Genomic DNA, 17644 nt, shown 5'->3' on the forward strand with positions numbered 1-17644 from the left:
TAGTTCTGTTTTCTCCTTGGTCACTACGAGTCGAGATTCAAACAAAATTCTAAAACAAGATGAAAAGTGTGCTAAGCAAGATTTTCCCTCAGTCTGTGTTTCATTACTAAAAGAGTACAAGTCCACAAACACGTGTCCGCAAATGACAATGACAAACTTCTAATCGCCCGCGTGAACCGGAACCGAAACCGAAACACGTTATACGTTCAACTAGTTTCAAACAAGTGCTGTATAGTATTTAGCAAAAAAAAAAAAACGTTTTATGCTTAAATTTTTTAGTTATATTGCGTTTATAGCTGAAGATATTTTTACAGTTGACCAGTTTTTTTTTCTTTAGTTTTGTTGGGTTTCGAAATCGATTCTACTGATCGTGCGCAACCACGTGTTGCAGCGTTCAGTGGTTGAGTCACGTGTTTCCGCTTTCTCGAGTTTTTGTTCTGAAAATCGACAAAATGGTTTTCGCTTTCGGTTGTCATTGCTGCTTGCATGTCTCGTGTGATGCGAGGTAATACACAGCGAGGAAACGTCAAAACGGGTAGACTTTCTGTGTCGTGCCCACCTGCGTTTGCAGCTGCGCGAACGAAGCAATGACACCGAACGGTGCTCGTATTCGCGCGCAATCTAGGAGGGAAGTGTACGACAGGCTCCACAAGATACGCCTGGTAAGTGGCTGGGCGCAAACGATTAATCCCGTGCCTTGCGGCGTTATGAAAGCGCAGCATGCTGAAATAGTTTTTCTGTGTGCGCATGTCACCTGTTAGGAACTTGAAGACTTGCGGCGTCACTGCGGGCGAAGTGACGGCGAAGCTCTCGAGGCCCTCAAGCGGACTTGTAAAGAGCAGGAAGAAGAAATCGCGCGTTTGAAGAAGACTCACAAGGTATTTGTAGAGAGATTTTTAACGATAGCTGAGCACATGACAAGTGCAGATGCAACGCGCATAGTGCAGTTCGTCCCATGTCACTGCTGTTTCCTTCTTTCCGTGTTTTGCACTTTTACGCGAATTTTAAACAGTACAGTGTTGAGTTTTTCTCGACTCCTCCCCTCCCATGGAGCGCTGACTTATAGCCTAGCGTGACATCAAACAAAACAGTCTTCTTCCAGGAACGAACATTCTCAAATACAGTAACATCTTTCCAGCAAATGAATGGCTGGAACGTTGTTGGGCAGAGTCAGCAAATTAACATATTTTATTAATAACTAATATGCAGATGATGTAAGAGCGTCTTGCAGGTTTTGCTGAGCTAACAACAGTTAGTTGCAGTTACAGTCGACTGTTATGTAGTATCATCATCTAGTATCAGGGTCAGTCGAGTTAACACACAGCAGGTCATTCCATCTGAACTTTGTCAATTTGAAACTTACAATTGGTCTACTAGGCAACGTTTCATGCTATCATAGCTCTTAACAGTGACATTACTTGTGACGCAGAAAATAATTGAGATATCTTAGTCTTTAATGCCTAGTGCTCATTGATTGTTTGCAGGAAGCCCAAGAACAAATAGAGTACTTGAAGATACTGCTATCTGCAAAGGGAGCAGACCAAACTGACTTGGATGAGGCTGAAACTTGCGTTGATCACAATGCCAATTCACAGGTAACCAATAGTTCTGTATTGAAAGGCAGCAGTTTGCCATACCCACCCTCAGCCTCAGTTCCATGCATTGATGACTATGATGAGACCATATAGCTTGCAAAGCCATTAAATGTGACTCGCAGCTCTTTGCTATCCTAGGCACAATTATAGGTGAATTTAAACTCTGCGTTAAAAAAGAGGTGTTAACTGCTGGTTACAGAATTTTTAATAGGCCCTTAGTTTATGAGGTAAATTACTGACTATTACAAGAGAGAGATAAACAAATGAAAGGTAGAAAAAGTCCAGTTTGCTGCCTTGCACGGAGGAAAAAGGATTTCAGGAGATAAGATGGGAGAAACATGAGTTGGCGAAATGGAAATTATTCGCGGCAGTTGCTCTGCTTAAACATTTCGGGTTATTACAACTAATCGTATTATTAATTTTTGTTGAAAAGATGGCTTGAAAATGTAAAATTCTGAGGTACTGTGATTTTTGCATCTGACAGAACATTTGAGAACCACTTATATAAACACATTTATTATATCCCTTTCGTACTGCCATTCCACTATTCCACAAGTGGAAGAAGTCAGGTACCTTGGAATTATTGATGATGGAAATCTTAACTGGCATCATCATATGGAACATATAACTTCAAAAGCTTCTCATGCAATGGGGATATTGAGAAGGATAAGCAATAATTGATGGGGCATGCGCAGAGACACATAATGATTTACCGCATGTATATCTGACCTATACTAGAGTTTGGCTGTGTGTTATTCTCTGGCTCCCTTGCTTATATCCTACATCCACTAGTTTTGTTGGAACAGGAAGCGCTTCGCTTATGTCTGGGGCTGCCAAAGTTTGTAGCAAACGCCGTGCTCTACAAGAAATAATGACTTCCTTCCCTAGAAATTAGATTTAAAATACTCGCCGTTCAAACATCATAAGGCTCTATGAATCTCCAATAAGAAGGTCCCAGTCGATCTTTATCAGTCAACCAGCTTTATTTTTTGGAGTCTCGCGGCCTCTGTTTCACATGCCACAGGTGAATATAACACTATCGTTATTGAGTCCGTTAAATGTACGTATAAATGAAATAATTACGGTAAGCAGTATCCCTAATTTATTGGTTATTACTTATGATGACATATACCCCAACAATGCAAAGCAGCTTCCCTGGAATATTCTTAACGGCTTACTCAAGGATCACTGGAATAGTGAGGAAAAGGCCGGAGTTGGAATTTTTTCATCGCCATTAGATTGGTCTTTTTCTGTTCGGCTCCCCGACTACACTCCAATATTCCTAGCAGAATTCCCAGCTGTTGTCCTAGCTTTGCAAAAGCTACAGCCTTCCACACAACCGTGGTAATAATAACAGTCTGTTTATACTTGTGCACCTCACTTACTGCTCCCAGCGAGTTGCATATAGTAAAAACTTTGTACTCATTGGCTCCAAGTCAGCGGAGTTTGCGATTAGTATGGGTACCTGGTCACAAAGGCATATTTATGAATGAAGCTGCAGATAGCTTGGCCAAGGCGTCTTTTAGAGGTCCTGTGTTTTCCCTTCTTCCAACAATGGGTCTTATCACATCTGTCAGGTTTAGAACACAAACCTTTTTAACATCAAGATCAAATCTAGCATCATCCATGGAACTGCACCACTTACCCTTGGAGCAGGAAATTTTGCAAAACCAGACAGACAGAAGTGACATTAACAAGGCTGCGATGTCGAGTCCAACACCTAAATTTATATACGCACCGATCTGGTCTGAGAATTTCCCCTTTGTGCCATTTCTGTAATGCATTAGAAACGATCGACCATTACGTACTGGACTGCCAGCGTTTGTCCTTCCTGAGAAAAAGGACATTGCAAATTTCAATGCAACAGCTCGGCCTGCCTTGAACACTCCGGTACTGCTGTCTTTCGGAGCGTCTGTGCTTGGACACTCACACAGAAATCACCATCACCATAGAGAAATTCATTGTTGAATCAAACCGATTTCATTGTTAATCATATTATTCCATTCATCTTTAGCTTATTGGCTCATGTATAAGTATATATACTTTTTTTTGTATATTGAATGACTGTCCACTGAATCATCTTGGTATTTACTCGCTTTAATTTATTCCCCCAAATTATATATTTTCTAAATTTATTTACTTTGCATATATGTAAAATCTGCCCGACTCTTTGCCAATCCCCGTGAGTGGGTATGTGCCAAAGACATTAAGGTCATTATCATCAGCATTTACTTGCATCTTGATCAGCGTAGCATTCATTGCCAAGTTAAGATGGTTTATGCATTCTGATACACCTTCAATGCTGAGCTTTTGTTATAGTTCCCTTTTACTGTCAAGATAGAAAATTATTAAGCATGCTGCACAGTGGAGAATTCATGTGCTGAAAAGGTTTATTGTACCAGCAGTTGTAGGTGAACTCGCATATCTGAAAGCTTATGTTGCTATGTGTTTTCATTACTAGTCAGTAGTCACGATTCATGGCTATTATGACTATGTAACGAAAACCTATTGTTTTACTTTTCACAGTAGTTTGTGTGGCATGCAAATTTGGTTCATAAAAGGTATAAATACATTTGAATTAACATAAACATCTATACCAAACATTTCTAGTTGCCATTTATTTTTTTGCTTAATATGATCTGTGGCAGTCTCTTGCTTCTAACGGAAATGAATCTTGTCTCAACCAGTTGCTTCAAGGACAACTTTTGGACAGATTGTGGGCTGCTGAGAAGCATGCTTGGTCCATGGAAGCAGAAAGAAATGACCTGAACATTTTGCTTTCAAAAAAGGTGCTTGAGCTGAACAAGCTGCAGCTCCTCTACTCTGAACAATCAAAGGTACTTCTTTCTCTTTTGCAGTATGTGTGGGTGTTGGGATTTGATATGGCCATGGTACTTTTACATGGCCCCCACTGTCACATGAGGTTTTGTTACGACAGGTTTAATTCTTAAATAGTACTCTCTGGCCCACCATTTGCATGTGCCTCCTCCCTGGTAATAAAAAATTTCAGCTGTTTGTTTGAATGCTGCTATTATAAAGACGGAATCATTGTTTTGAATGTCTATAATAAAATTTTTGGCTATAATTAAAAACTGTGGCAAAGAGGCCCGACGTGCTATAATCTAAAATACACGGCCTTATTGGTTAGCTATTTCACATCAAAACAGCAAAAGGGTAACTGGCGCCTTAACGGGCATGTTTAACTGTTGGCAGCATTTCAAACATTACAGACATCAGGTCACCCCACTTTCGAAAATCCGCTGGAGAATGTATAATCTGTGTACATGCAACTGATATATCAGTAAATACTGTTGTGATTTGGGCGACGATGGCCGAAGTCGGGATACCCAAACCTACAATGATTCTTATGGGACATGACCTTCACTAGTCCTTTCTTCATATAGTTTGACCTTGGCGTACTCGCGAAGCTGTCTGCCGCCCAAGTCTCGTGCCTGTCTAGAACTGGTTTGTGGCGACTGCCATTAGTCTTAGTATGAGGCGGATCATCTGTAGTTGTATCCAGGCACCAATGTATTATCCTTTCTGTAGGGTGTTTGCTGGGCCCTGGCAAATCCACGAGGTAGTATAACTGTGCCTATCCGTCAAAAACGGTAGGCGACCCTAATCTTTGATTTAGGTGTCTCTTAGTGGCACTCGCACCCCGATAATCAGTGATTTCTAATTAATTCTAGTTGTTCCAGACATTTCAGTAACTCAAATTGTAACTAAACTTGTGCTTTGATACTATAATGAAGCGCATGAATTTTGTACTGTACTTTTTTTCTATGTTTTCTGATTTATTTTGAATTTCATCACCGGTCGTCTCGGATGAACCAGAAGTGTGATTTTTTCTAATTATTCCAGACGCTTAAGTAACTCAACTTCTAACCAAACTTATGCTCTGATATATCTATAATAAAACCCGTGAATTTTGTACTGTACTATTTTTTTCTATTTTTTCTGATTTATTTTGAATTTCGTCCCTGGACGTCTCCGGAGGTGAACTGGAAGTGCAAGAAACAAGTGTGTCACTTGATGCTCGTGCCACTAAAAAGTGAGAGTCTTAGCGTAAACGAGAGGCAGACGGTTGAGGTTCTAATATTCACAGGTGTAGGAATAATTCTCGCAGTTTTCATACATGTTAAAATGCCATTCGAGCTATGTATATCGCGAAACTATAAATGCTTAGCTTCTTTACTTCTTCTACGAATTATTCACTTGACCATGCTATTATAAATGACAATTGTAATTGACCTTCTGTTTTCAAGAAACTGCTGGAGGCAGCACGAGCCCTCTCAACGCCAAGTTCGTCCAGACAGACCTCCAGCTGCGACGTATCCTACAAATGATGTGCGACAACAGCGTGTGCCACTTGTGCATTTAAAGTGCGGTCCTTTTGTTCAAATGGACAGCAGGGAATAATTCTCAGGCATGCATCTGCTTTCTGCATTGCAGTAACTGTGCCAAATAATGGTGTCTCAAGGATTTTAATGAAACACACCTTTCTTTTTTGAAGGGAGGGGGATTTTGTGGTTTGTGGAACAAATAGTATGATTGTTGATTGCATGGGCATTTTCTGTTGCCCAGTGCTGGACCCGCCACTAGTGTCACATGGTGCTGTATCATGCCGTCTAGCTTTTGTGCTACAAAAGTTCAGACTAGCATTGCAGCATATTCTACTCAATCTTTGATGCTTGTTGTGTTTTTTGAAGGCATTTATCGAGTTTGTTCACAAATTTACTGAGATATATGGCCGACTTGTTTTAGATTGAATTTTCTTTAATAAAGAGCATTTAAATTTCAAAGTCTTCTGCACTTTCCTTTTGTGTACTGCACGAAGTGGCGGGAACACTGGATGCCATGTATCAGCATCTGACCTTGAGGCCGTAAGCAGCGGCAGTCGCCAGCAATGTCACAATGCAAAGGACTGTACACTGTGACAGTGGTGTCACTCTCATCCCCAGGGCAGCAGCCATGCAGGCAACACAGTCCGGATCCTGGACAATACGTGTTGCAGCTGTGTATCACCACACAACGCATTTTTTCGCTGGGTTCATTTCTTCATTGGGGCTGCACTGGAAGGCTTTCGCGAACTCGACCATGTTCTCGACAGCCACGTTGCAGCGGTATTCCTCCAGCGAGTGGGAGTCCGAGTTCATGATCATCTTGACAGCCTTGGGGTTGATGTCGGCGCACCACTTGTACGCGCTGCTGATGAAGAAGAGCTGGTCTGGAGTGAACTCTTCGAGGCCCTCCAGGGGTATGTTCTCCTCCTTGCCGCCAGGATGCTCGTCGACGTGCAACCGGTACGCGTGGAATGACTGCCTGAGGCCGCCATTGTCCGCTATGTTCTCCGACAGGGTCTGCTTGCCATTGAGGTAACGCTTGCTGTGCGGCTCGTAAATGCTGTTGTACTGTAGCACAAAGCAGTAGTTCTTGAGGATGAAGTTGCTCTTTGTCTCCTTAGTCCACCAGTTGCGCAGGTTTCCGCTGTCATCAAAGTGGCTTCCGAGGGTGTCGAAAGCATGACTAATCTCGTGGCCAATGATGGCGCCAATGCTGCCGTAGTTCATGGCAGGGGGCAGACCGTAGGAGTAGAAGGGAAAGTTTAGGATAGCAGCCGGTATGGTGATACTGTTGGTAGAGTGCTCGTAGAATGCGTTCAGCGTAGCCGGACTGAAAGTCCAGTACTCTTCATCTCTGGTGTTCGTTTGGCGGAGCAGCGACAGTGATCTAAACGTGTAGACCTCTTTGAGGTCCATGAGAATCTTGATGTAGGGACCCTCTATATCGGGAATGTCGGCATGGGATTCATCTAGTTCTGTTTTGTTCTTTATCCAGTCGGGGTAGGCGACGTGCGAGACGATTCTCTGTACTTTGGCCATTGCCCTCGTTCTCGTCTGGTCGTCCATCCACGTGTTCAGCCTCAGTGCGTAGGCGAAAGCCAACTTGATGTGATCGACGACGACCTTAGCGTCGTCCTTTATGTAGTCTGGTGTGTAAGACTGAACAAAAATGGCACCGTACGGCATCGGCAAGTAATCTTCGACGTCCTTCCTGCAGAGCTTTTCCTTGTCTATGTCAGTGAAGTCCATGCCGACTTCTTGGCCGTATGCACTGACGGCTTCTCTGATTTCTCTCGATGAAAGGGGTCCCAGAAGAAAGGCAATGGACCAACCAATGAAATCGTGGAACATCTTAATGGTATTATTCTGATGTAGCAAGCTTGTCACTAGCCACAGATATCCTGGGCTCATGACAATAATTTCGTCAGTTTCTCGTACCTGGACGTTTGCTGGCAGGTATTTGTTTATGACTGACATCCAGCGCGTAGAGTTCACTTGCGGCGTCAAGTTTTCTAAGTGTTTGATCTGGTACTTCTTCGGCGGCCATGCATCGGACCTTCCCAGCACCTCGAAGTGGAAGTGTTTTACTGAGGCGATGACAATGGGCGCCATAACAACGTTCTCGGCGAGCGATTTGTAGTTTGTGTTGTTGTTACCCATGATGGAGGCGATTTTCTGCACCATCTTCATGAATAGGATGTCCTGCGTGTCGTTTTTAGTCTGATTGTTTGACTGGAGCTGGTGAAAGCCCATTTCAAGGTTTTCCATGGTGTTAATAACCAGAATGTTAGTCTTAGTGTCCTCCGGGTCCGGGATAACTGAGATGCTGAAAAGGCTCGGGATGGACCAGCGCAACGAAAGTTGCACAATAATCTCAAACAGGTCCACAGTGTGGTTTGCATCCAGCGAAGGCCACGGCATGTGCAAGTAGCGAAGCAGCTCCATGAGGACCTTCATAGATCGTGTCGAGTTGGTCATGTCGTAATTATTAAGACACTCGTGATACATAACGGCTGCTTTTTCCAAGGCGCCCTGCTTCTTGCCCGTGATGGAGACTTTGTTCAGCGCTTTCTTGATAACGGTGTCCAACTCCTTGCCGACGAGTGAGAATGGGCTGCTTCGTACCTCGTTGCGGCGCACAGGGTGTTTACGCTTCCAACCGTCGCAGACGAACCGGTAGAAGTTCTTGCATGGGTCCACACTTCGGTTGAGAGAGCGAGCGATGCTTCGCGCCACCTCCTTGCAGACCTGATTGCGGCAGACCTTTTTGTTGGTGGCGTCCTTCGCGAACAGCCGGTGCTGGTACGATGCCACGTAGCCGGTCATGTAGGCCGTGCAGGCCACGATCATGCCGGCCGCCAGGAAGAGCATGTAGACCGTGTTGACGCACAACTTGGGCTCCCTGTTGAGGAGCCATCGTGTGCCTGTGGAAGACGACCGTCGCGCCGCCGGCCGCTTTCTGCTGTCGGCGCCCCGTTCCCTGCTGTGCTCGCCGCGCCTGTGCCGTCTCTGCGAGTGCCCTTCTTCGCTGGCCAAGGCGTTGGTGCTGCGGCTATTTGAGATGCTGTCGGTGTCACTACTGGCTGCGGAAAAACGAGTGCATGTCAGGACATTATTGGCATGTGACAGGTCAGGCCTAGTTTGTAGATTATTACACTTCTGAAGGAACGAAAGGAGAACATTTACAGAGAGGGGACTCCGCATACCAAATAAGGACTCAAATGTGATAGATTAAGCTAAATTCTGAGGTATTGCGTGCCAGACTTTATCGGAATGTGGCCGGGATCGAACCAGCGACCTCGTACTCAACAGCACAGCGCCATACCCTACGGTAGTAATGAGGATCGAGTTAAGGACAGGTGGCGACGCCATCTGCTGGTGATTGCCAATATACCAGCCGCCAGCTAGCATCGTCAATAAGAATAAATTCGATTGGGGGCTTTCGTTAAGTACTTTACGTACGTGCATGGGTTCACGTGATGCGGAATTTTTGTAGACTATTTAAATCGATCTCGCTCGTAGTTCTCCATTTAGATTAGTTACTTTTCTTTGTAGTTGTATGCAAGGACCTGTACTTTGTCCAGAAGTGCACGCCTAGTCCGGAAGCATCGGAGCTCACGTTTGCAAGAGCGAATGTCCCCAGAAAGTTTAGAATAGGATATCCTTGTGATTGCTTCGAGTCTGCCGACGTGCGAGAGCTTTAGAAGGACGGACTTCCCAGGTGTTGCGATTCATCCCTTCATATATGCATTGACGCTATCACGTAAGTAAGAGCATGTTAAGTACTTTGTATCTACCTTTGCAGCGTCACTATATGCTAGAAAGTCAAAGTTAGCAAAACAGATTGCGCCACTTGTGCCTCTTTGCATTGTGCATAGTAAAACACAGCTGTAAATAGCAAGCGCCAACACGTTACAAAATAGTTTACTTCACCTAACTCTAGAGTACGAGGTCTCGGGTTTAGTCGCGGCGACTGCAAACCGATGGGGGAGAGTGCAAACACGTTGTGTATCTTGCATTGGGTGCAAGAACCTTAGGTGGTCAAGATTAATTTAGAACTAGCCTCCCATTGCCGCGTGCCTCATAATCAAGTCGTGGTTTTTGCACTTGAAACCCCAGAATAAGGCATTTTTATAGTTCACTGGGATATTTCAGTTTTGTGAAGTGGTGCAGTGTGCTAGATACGAGGTGTTTTCTGAAATTTCGACACTAGTTCTGTTTTCAATAGTTATGTACGTTCAAACACTGTCAACGTGAAAAGGGCCCCCTTGAGCAGAAATACAGCGTCACAGTTTTCTTGCCACCTTATACGTCCTGGAAGTCTTCTTACCTGTACAGGTAGAGTGCCTTCTGCGATTCGCGCTTGATTTCAGAAATCGTGTCAAAACGGCGATCATTGAGCTGGGTTCTTAATTTTGGAAAGACCGAAATCGGCGTAAGCGAATCCTTATTCGAATGACTTGCCGCATATCGATAGGGGGGAAATGCAAAAGCACCCGTGGGCCATTCATTGGTGCACGTTGAAGAACGCCAGGTAGTCAAAATTAACCCGGAGTTCCCCCACTACGGCGTTCCTCATAATCATATCGTGGTTTTGGTACGTAAAACTCCAGAATGTTTAAAATTATTTCTTAGGGACGCCGTTTGGAGAAAACGGCCCCATCTGGGGCGCACGAGAAACTGGATGCTGCACGATGACAATGCACTCTATCACAGAGCAGGCCACACGCGAGTTTTTTGCCAGAAACATTATTTCTACCCTGTACTCGTCAGATTTGGTTAAATACCCTGGTCGAAAGTCGCCATTTTGGTACGATTACCTTAATCAAGCTCTAATAGCAGAAGGGTGCTCGACTCGATCCTTCCGGTAAAAAGACGTCCATGCAGATATTCGCAAGTTGCAGGAGCGACATGGAAGCGCTGTATTGCTGTACAACGGGACTATGTTTCAAATGTGACATTGTTTGAATGCACATAAATAAAGTACTTTCTTCAAAAGAGAGCCAGTTGAAACGTTTTGATACCACCATGTAATATCGCTGCTTCTCCTATAGACGGACTAAGGAGGGTTCGATCTTGCTTGTGAACTGAACTGTACCGCAGTAAGTCGCTCTGTATGCACTTCAATAGCGCGGAAAGCTAACACGTTAGCAGTTGACTTTATTAATGGCTTGCACAGAACAACACTAAGGCAGTTTAAACAAATAAAGCTATATTTCAGAATCTTGTTTCTCATTCATTAGCGGGGAAAAGGTACTAGCGTAAGAAAAGAAGACAATTTTCTTGAATTTCGCGCTGAAACTAAGGTGCTGATACATTAGGCAAAACGTATTTCAAGGTATATTGTACGCTGACCATTTTGGTGTAGGAAAAGTTGTGGAAATTTGTTAGGATGAGTCTTCAGATCCTTTAGAATGCGAGTATCCCTTTTTTACTAATGAATTAAATTCTGGAGTTTTATGTGCCTTAACCACTATTTGATTATGAGGAACGTCGTAGTGGGGACCTCCGATTAATTTTGATCGCCTGGGGTTCTTTAATGTATACCCAAATATAAGTGCACAAGCGCTTTCGCATTTCGCCCCCATCGAAATGCGGATGCCGCGGCCGGGATGGAACCCGCGACCTCCAGCAGCGCCACGCCATGGCACTAAGCTCTCTCTTAGAAAATATATGACGTCAGGACGCACTGGTGCGGGAGTGGTGACGTCACACATGGTGACGTTGCCACCTTTGTTTCATTGCCGCGTTTTTTCTAGCTTGCCAAGTCTTCTCTTACGGAAAGAGTGGTGCATTTACTGCTACAGAAGCGTAATTCATTAACACAGCTCAGCTTACTATTCATATTTAGTATTCCTTCAACTGACGTTATACTGCGAAGATAACGGCCATCAGGGGTGAATTACGTATGACTGTAGCTCCGTCAGCAACACACTGCACTTGCTAAATCCTACTAGCTAGGTCACGACTAGATGCACAAACAAGTACTCCGCTATGGTGATTTGTACTTTTACTGCATCTAAATGCCCATGAGCACCTTGTTGAGGCAGACCACGGTTTGATATTCGTCGAGCGCGTCGCCTGCGAACCTCAGAATGGTATTCAACTGAGATAGTTAATTCATGGCTGAGGCGAGTTTTTACCACCGAGCTGGAACACTGGAAAAAGAGACATAAAAAAGGACGTCCCTGAAATGTCAACTGAGCTTCCTTCTCGCGCATGCGGCTGCATTAATATAGGACATGCATAAGTAAGGGATATGAATGAACGGACTATTGACCCTTTTCGCGGAGCAGTTTGTTCTAGAGAAACGAGATGGCGCTCACGGCGGCGCGCCATACCTCTCCTCAGCGACCGCGCACGAATACGAAACCATTGCCGCTTCTACCTTGCTTCTGTGCGACCAGCTGTCGGAAATCCACCGAGTTTTCGCTAACACACTGTGCTCCAATCATGCTAGTTTGAATCAAGTGGATTGAAGACGTGTGCAGTAGTTGGCTGCAAAAATAATGACTGGCATGTTAAGGAATAGAATGAACCTGTGTGTCCAAGTTCGCGGACCGCTGCTGCAACTGTCCGTACGGGTTACCGGCACTTCGTGATGTACGGCTTTCCTCGAGGATACAGAAGTTTCCTCATCCGCCATCGTTGTATCGCTAACCTTCAAAGAAAGGGCTTCAGCCCCTGAACGTCGGCAAGAGTGAGTACCGCTCGTTAAACAATGACAAAGGGAGTAGCGCCGCTTCCTGTCATAGTAAGTTTCGCGCACAGTATCTGCACACTTCTATCTCAACTGGCATGGAAACTTACGCCCGCTCTATTGTCAACGTGTCAAGAGTAAGGGAATGGGTGCACACTTGAATATATGCGCACTATATATATACGCACAATAAATGGCGGACTGCAGCGATAGCGAACGAATGGTCGAAGCTGAATGTTTCGTGACGGTCTACAAGAGTAAGCGAGTTGCTAGCGGTAATACATCTTTGTTACAAGGTATTCCAATGTACAAAACAGCGACGTTTCAAGCCTTGCACACCCGCGAGCGATTAGGCAGTAAATATTCTGATAGTGACCGCCCCGAGAAAGTTTACTGAGTCAGAAACGTGACAAGCCGCTGCTTCAAAATATTTGCCAAATTAAGAACGAAGAGCAAAGCACATTAATCCTGATTCAATTCATGAGCGGGAAGTTTGGATAGCTTGGAATACATATTTAGCCCCGCTTTTAGAACAAGCACCATATACGCTGCTCGTGCCGTTTGGACATAGCTTAATCAGCTCCGAAATCGCTTTTGCATGTTCTCTGAAGCTGTGGCCAAAGCTTCCTGTCGTCCACCATGCAGTCAGCGTCTACGACATCTCCCGAAACAGAGGTTTGCTAAGCCGCACCGGCGCCATACACATCCATTGTAAACATGGAGACGGAGGCAGTTGAGGCACGCAATGGACGCGTCACCACGTGATGAAAAACATGGCATCGCCCACGGGATCGCCGCAAAAAGAGTCTATAGAGAACATGCCACCTCACTCAAAGCAGTCCCTGTGAACACCTAGCGGCTCATTGCAGATATTGCGCATTCCAAACCCATTTTTACTAGATCAGCGTTTTAAGAAAAAACAACAAGCAAAAGCGGGAAGTCCTGGAAGCCATTGACCATGCTAAAGAAAGTCACAGTTTCACCCGAATGGCGAAGCATTATTGCGATAGCAAATGATTAGACAGCTATACGAGTAAGGTTGGTCGTTTTATCCGCATAAACTTCTGTAAACATTCGCTAACTGAATAAAAAAAAAAACACGTTCTCACGTGCGTACGGACAATTACAAATGAACACATCTTACTCGATGACCGCGCACACTCGCAATCAGAACGCTGGCACGATAAAGAAAGGCAGCAGCGGCGAGCGAATTCCCCTTCGTGCTGCCTCTCACTTCAACGCGAACTATAGATGCGCGAGAACACAGCCCACGCGAAGCCATCAGCTATCGCATGTCAGCTAGCCTTCGACCACAGCACACGTTGCCTCCAAGATTGGACGCGCGCTTGCGCGCTCAGCCACTGCAGCTAGAGTAGAAGAGGAGATGTGCACTAACCTGCGCCCATCCACCTCTTCCCTCCCAGCTCGCGCACCCTCCACGCCTTCCTCCCTTGCGAACGCGAGAAGACACCCCCGCCGCAACAAGCCACCATACTTCTCGGCTCACGCTCGCAAGTTTTCGCTCGCACCTACAGCATACGGCACACGGCCGCTGTGTTATCACACTTGGACTTTGTACTGAAAATCACGCGACGCCGACGGCGGAAATTCGCCTGGAGTGTCCATATAATTGCTATCGCAATATAAGGGGCGCACGTGCGTCAGCACTGTCTCAGCAGCTCTGACTATACGTACCTAATCTAGTACACTATATATAGCTCTGACAACTTAGAGCAGACTTTGCGTCATGTGACGTCCGATCGTGTATCGGCCCCCTTGTGTGGCCAATACGGGGCGCGGGCGCTAGGTATTTGTTTAGTTTTTTTTTTTTTTTTTTTGGCGCTTACACTGCTATGTAATTATGTAGCCCTATGCGCGCAAATAAACCTCAGTATATAGTTCAGCGACGTCCTTGTCCCGTGTTTCAGTTCAGCTGTTAAAGCTTGCCTTAGCCCGCGAAGTTGGAACCCTTATAAAATTTGCATGCTGCTGTTGGCGTCAAAAGCTGGTTATACCGGCCAAGTGTGGCGTGTGTCCAAGACCTTGTGGTCCGCGACGACAGAGAGCTCACCGTTGGCATCCGCGTCCTGCTGGCTCCAGAACGTGCTTTGTTGGCTTGGCTGACTCCAGTAGGAGGACTCTGCAGACGACGCCGGCGCCGACATGGGGCCTGGCGCCTGCAAGGGAACCCTTGGCTTGCGCGCTGTTACGGCCGTACCTGCAGCGCCCTCTGCCTGATAATAATGATGATGACGGTGATGACGAACCCAAACTATGGCCCCTACCCACTAAGGGGATTTTGCCAAGAATGGAATGGAGAATGGAATGATTAAAGCTCAATAAATGACGCGAAAAAGAGCGCGATTCAAAATTTAGATGCGAATGATGTAATTTATGTATTTTAATTTAGAAAAAAGGAAGGAAAAATACCTACCTATGACTACTAGATAGAAAAAGAAATGAATAAAAGAATAATGTTAAAGATTTAGTCGGCGGGGGTCGCAAAGGAATTTTTCTGTGGCGAATGCATCCCTGTGAGCATGCCTCAGTATGGAGCTTTGTAAGCATAACAGTACTGCAACATGTAAGGAGAGGGTATACGCTGGTGCAGTGAAATTTCCAATACTCTCCTCCTCAGAGAGGAGAAACGCAATCAAGTCAGAAAGAAATGATCAACTGTTCGAATTTCGTTGCAATACAGCCATAGTGAAGAGAGCGCCAGACCGCCTAAATGAAATTACCAATGCAAGAACGACGACAATTTCTTACCCCTGTCATTTCTTTATATTAGGAAGCGTTGCTAGCTGTTAGTACAACATTATTTTGAAACTGCATTAACTGGTCCTGCAGTAAGCCTTTAAGAATTTGCCAAGGAAGTTGTTTCGAAGTTATCGACGAAGATTTCATCATAAGTAATTTCTAACACGGCAATGTATTTCTGTTTACCACAATGATATAAGAAAGCATATCCGCATGATCTTAAAAGAACTTGCCCTATAAGGAGTCGAAACCACATCTCCATAGAAGGGAAACGTGCTTCCAGGTACAGCACAACGTTTGCAACTTCAGTATCCCCAGGCATAGGCGAAGTGCCTCTCGTTCTAACAGAACCAGGAGACGCAGCTTATAAGCAGGAGAAGCGAACAAAACGCACTCGCACTCTGCGATGGGATGTGTGTACCACGTACACATCTGGTAAATCATTATCGGTGTGTTCCTCCGCACGCCTTCGACTATACTGTATACTGATGGGAAGCACACGCTTGACCCGGGAGGGGTAGGAAGAGGGGCTGGGAAGGCCGCATGCTAAACAAATTTCGGGAGAGTGGGGGATGTGCCCGGTGTGCCACCCACTGGCCACGCCACTGTAACAAAAGTTGCTGCAGTCTACTAGGGAGAAAGAGGAGTGGTTCTTTGCAGTACGTTACAGAAGGGCCTGCCTCATCTTTCGCGCTTCTTTCTGCGGGAAGGAATTTAGGTTGATTGCGTAATTTAGACCTATTATATCATTTAGCACGCGAATATAAACATGGTACCGACAAATGGAGGCCTCGGCAGAGCGTCCGAGGACGGCGCTAGATCTTCAGGGCACACAATGGTCAGCGGGAGGATCAAAGCTGGAACCAGGCGGTTCCTGGGTTGGGGCCTCGGCGAGCCTGCAACCCACCGACCAGTCGATGTTCCAGCTTTGGTGTCCCCGTTGCTCTTTTGATGTCCTGGAGGCGCCCGCCAACCAACGTACTCAAAATAATGACACCTTGTTTGCACTTGGTATTTTCACAAATTTTCGCTTCCCTCGCGGCCTGCCAGAGGGGATTTATTTAATCGCATGTGCTCTCCCGAGGCCTCCGTTTGCCCGTATTATATTGATATTCGCATGATAAATGATCTCATAGGACCAAATCGCACACAGTATGAACGTAAATTCCTTCCCGTAAAAGAAACGTGAAAGAAAGAAGTGGTGCGCGCATAGAGAAGGGAACAAGCGGGTCCTGCAAAGAACCGCTCCTCGAAACAGATAGACTCCCCCCCCCCCCCCCCCCTCCCCCCGTCGAAAAACAAAAAGAACAACATTTCTGACTACGACACTGCGCAGCGGCAATAAATGCTGACCGCATACTCGCTGACCGCGAAAGAAATTATGGCCTCAAAGTCACCATGGCTTGTACTTCTTAATGACGCTTGACCCTTCACCATTTTTGTTGTGGCCCCCGAAAAATGGCACAAGTTAACCGTGGGGGATAGGCGGTATTAGAAATAGAAAAGGTGCAGTGCAGGTACAGAGGATGCGGATGACTAGCGAAAAAAAAAAAAAGTATGTTTCGAAAAGATTTCAGGTTTGAAAGAGCAGTAAGAAGAGGCGCTGTGAAAAAAGGGGAGATATATTAAATATTTGGGCACAGAATATAGAAATTGAAAATAGAAAGGAAGAAACAATCACTGGATATAGAAGAGTCTGCCTGTGGTGCTTTCTTTCTTTCTTTCTTTTTACCCTCCGCGGTGGCTTAGCGGCTGTGGTGTTGCGCTGCTAAGCACGAGGTCGCGGGATCGAATCCCGGCCGCGGCTGCCGCATGTCGATGAGGGCGAAATGCGATAACGCCCCTGCCCCGTGCATTGGGGTCACGTTAAAGATCCCCTAGTGATCAAAATGAATCCGGAGTCCCCAACAACGGCATGCCTCAAAATCAAATCGTGGTTTTGGCACGTAAGACCTCAGAACTCAATTCTTTCTTTCTTCCTCTTTCTTTTCTTGAGAGACGAGGGGGTTATTTGTTGTTTCACCAAGTAAACAATGAACTTTCCGTCGAAAAAAAAAAAAAAAGCAAACTCAAGAAAACATTGAATCACCTTGATGCTGTAGCACAGTAGCACTCCAATAAGAGACTACGTCGGGAACCCCTAACAACGGCGAATGACAGCTATGCTCAGGAATATTGCCACGCACGAAGGTTCGCAGGAGCTAGTAGCACATCATCATCATCAGCCTATATTTTATGTCCAC

At 45.4% G+C, this 17644-nt stretch overlaps 2 protein-coding genes across 2 annotated transcripts; one reads left to right on the forward strand and one right to left on the reverse strand.

Moving 5' to 3' along the window:
• Positions 1 to 396: 396 nt before the first annotated feature.
• Positions 397 to 6108, forward strand: LOC119446697 (uncharacterized). The gene is made up of 5 exons (XM_037711203.2): positions 397 to 662; positions 762 to 878; positions 1485 to 1595; positions 4283 to 4432; positions 5864 to 6108. The coding sequence occupies exons 1-5, from the start codon at positions 588 to 590 to the stop codon at positions 5942 to 5944; spliced, it is 534 nt and encodes a 177-aa protein (XP_037567131.1). The 5' UTR covers positions 397 to 587; the 3' UTR covers positions 5945 to 6108.
• A 41-nt stretch (positions 6109 to 6149) lies between these two features.
• LOC119446696 (neprilysin-1) lies at positions 6150 to 14846 on the reverse strand. The gene is made up of 2 exons (XM_037711200.2): positions 14713 to 14846; positions 6150 to 9024 (listed from the first exon to the last, which is right to left on the reverse strand). The coding sequence occupies exons 1-2, from the start codon at positions 14804 to 14806 to the stop codon at positions 6620 to 6622; spliced, it is 2499 nt and encodes an 832-aa protein (XP_037567128.1). The 5' UTR covers positions 14807 to 14846; the 3' UTR covers positions 6150 to 6619.
• Between the last annotated feature and the right edge of the window lie 2798 nt (positions 14847 to 17644).

This window comes from Dermacentor silvarum, chromosome 3 (assembly GCF_013339745.2).
Source record: "Dermacentor silvarum isolate Dsil-2018 chromosome 3, BIME_Dsil_1.4, whole genome shotgun sequence".
NCBI lineage: Eukaryota > Metazoa > Arthropoda > Arachnida > Ixodida > Ixodidae > Dermacentor > Dermacentor silvarum.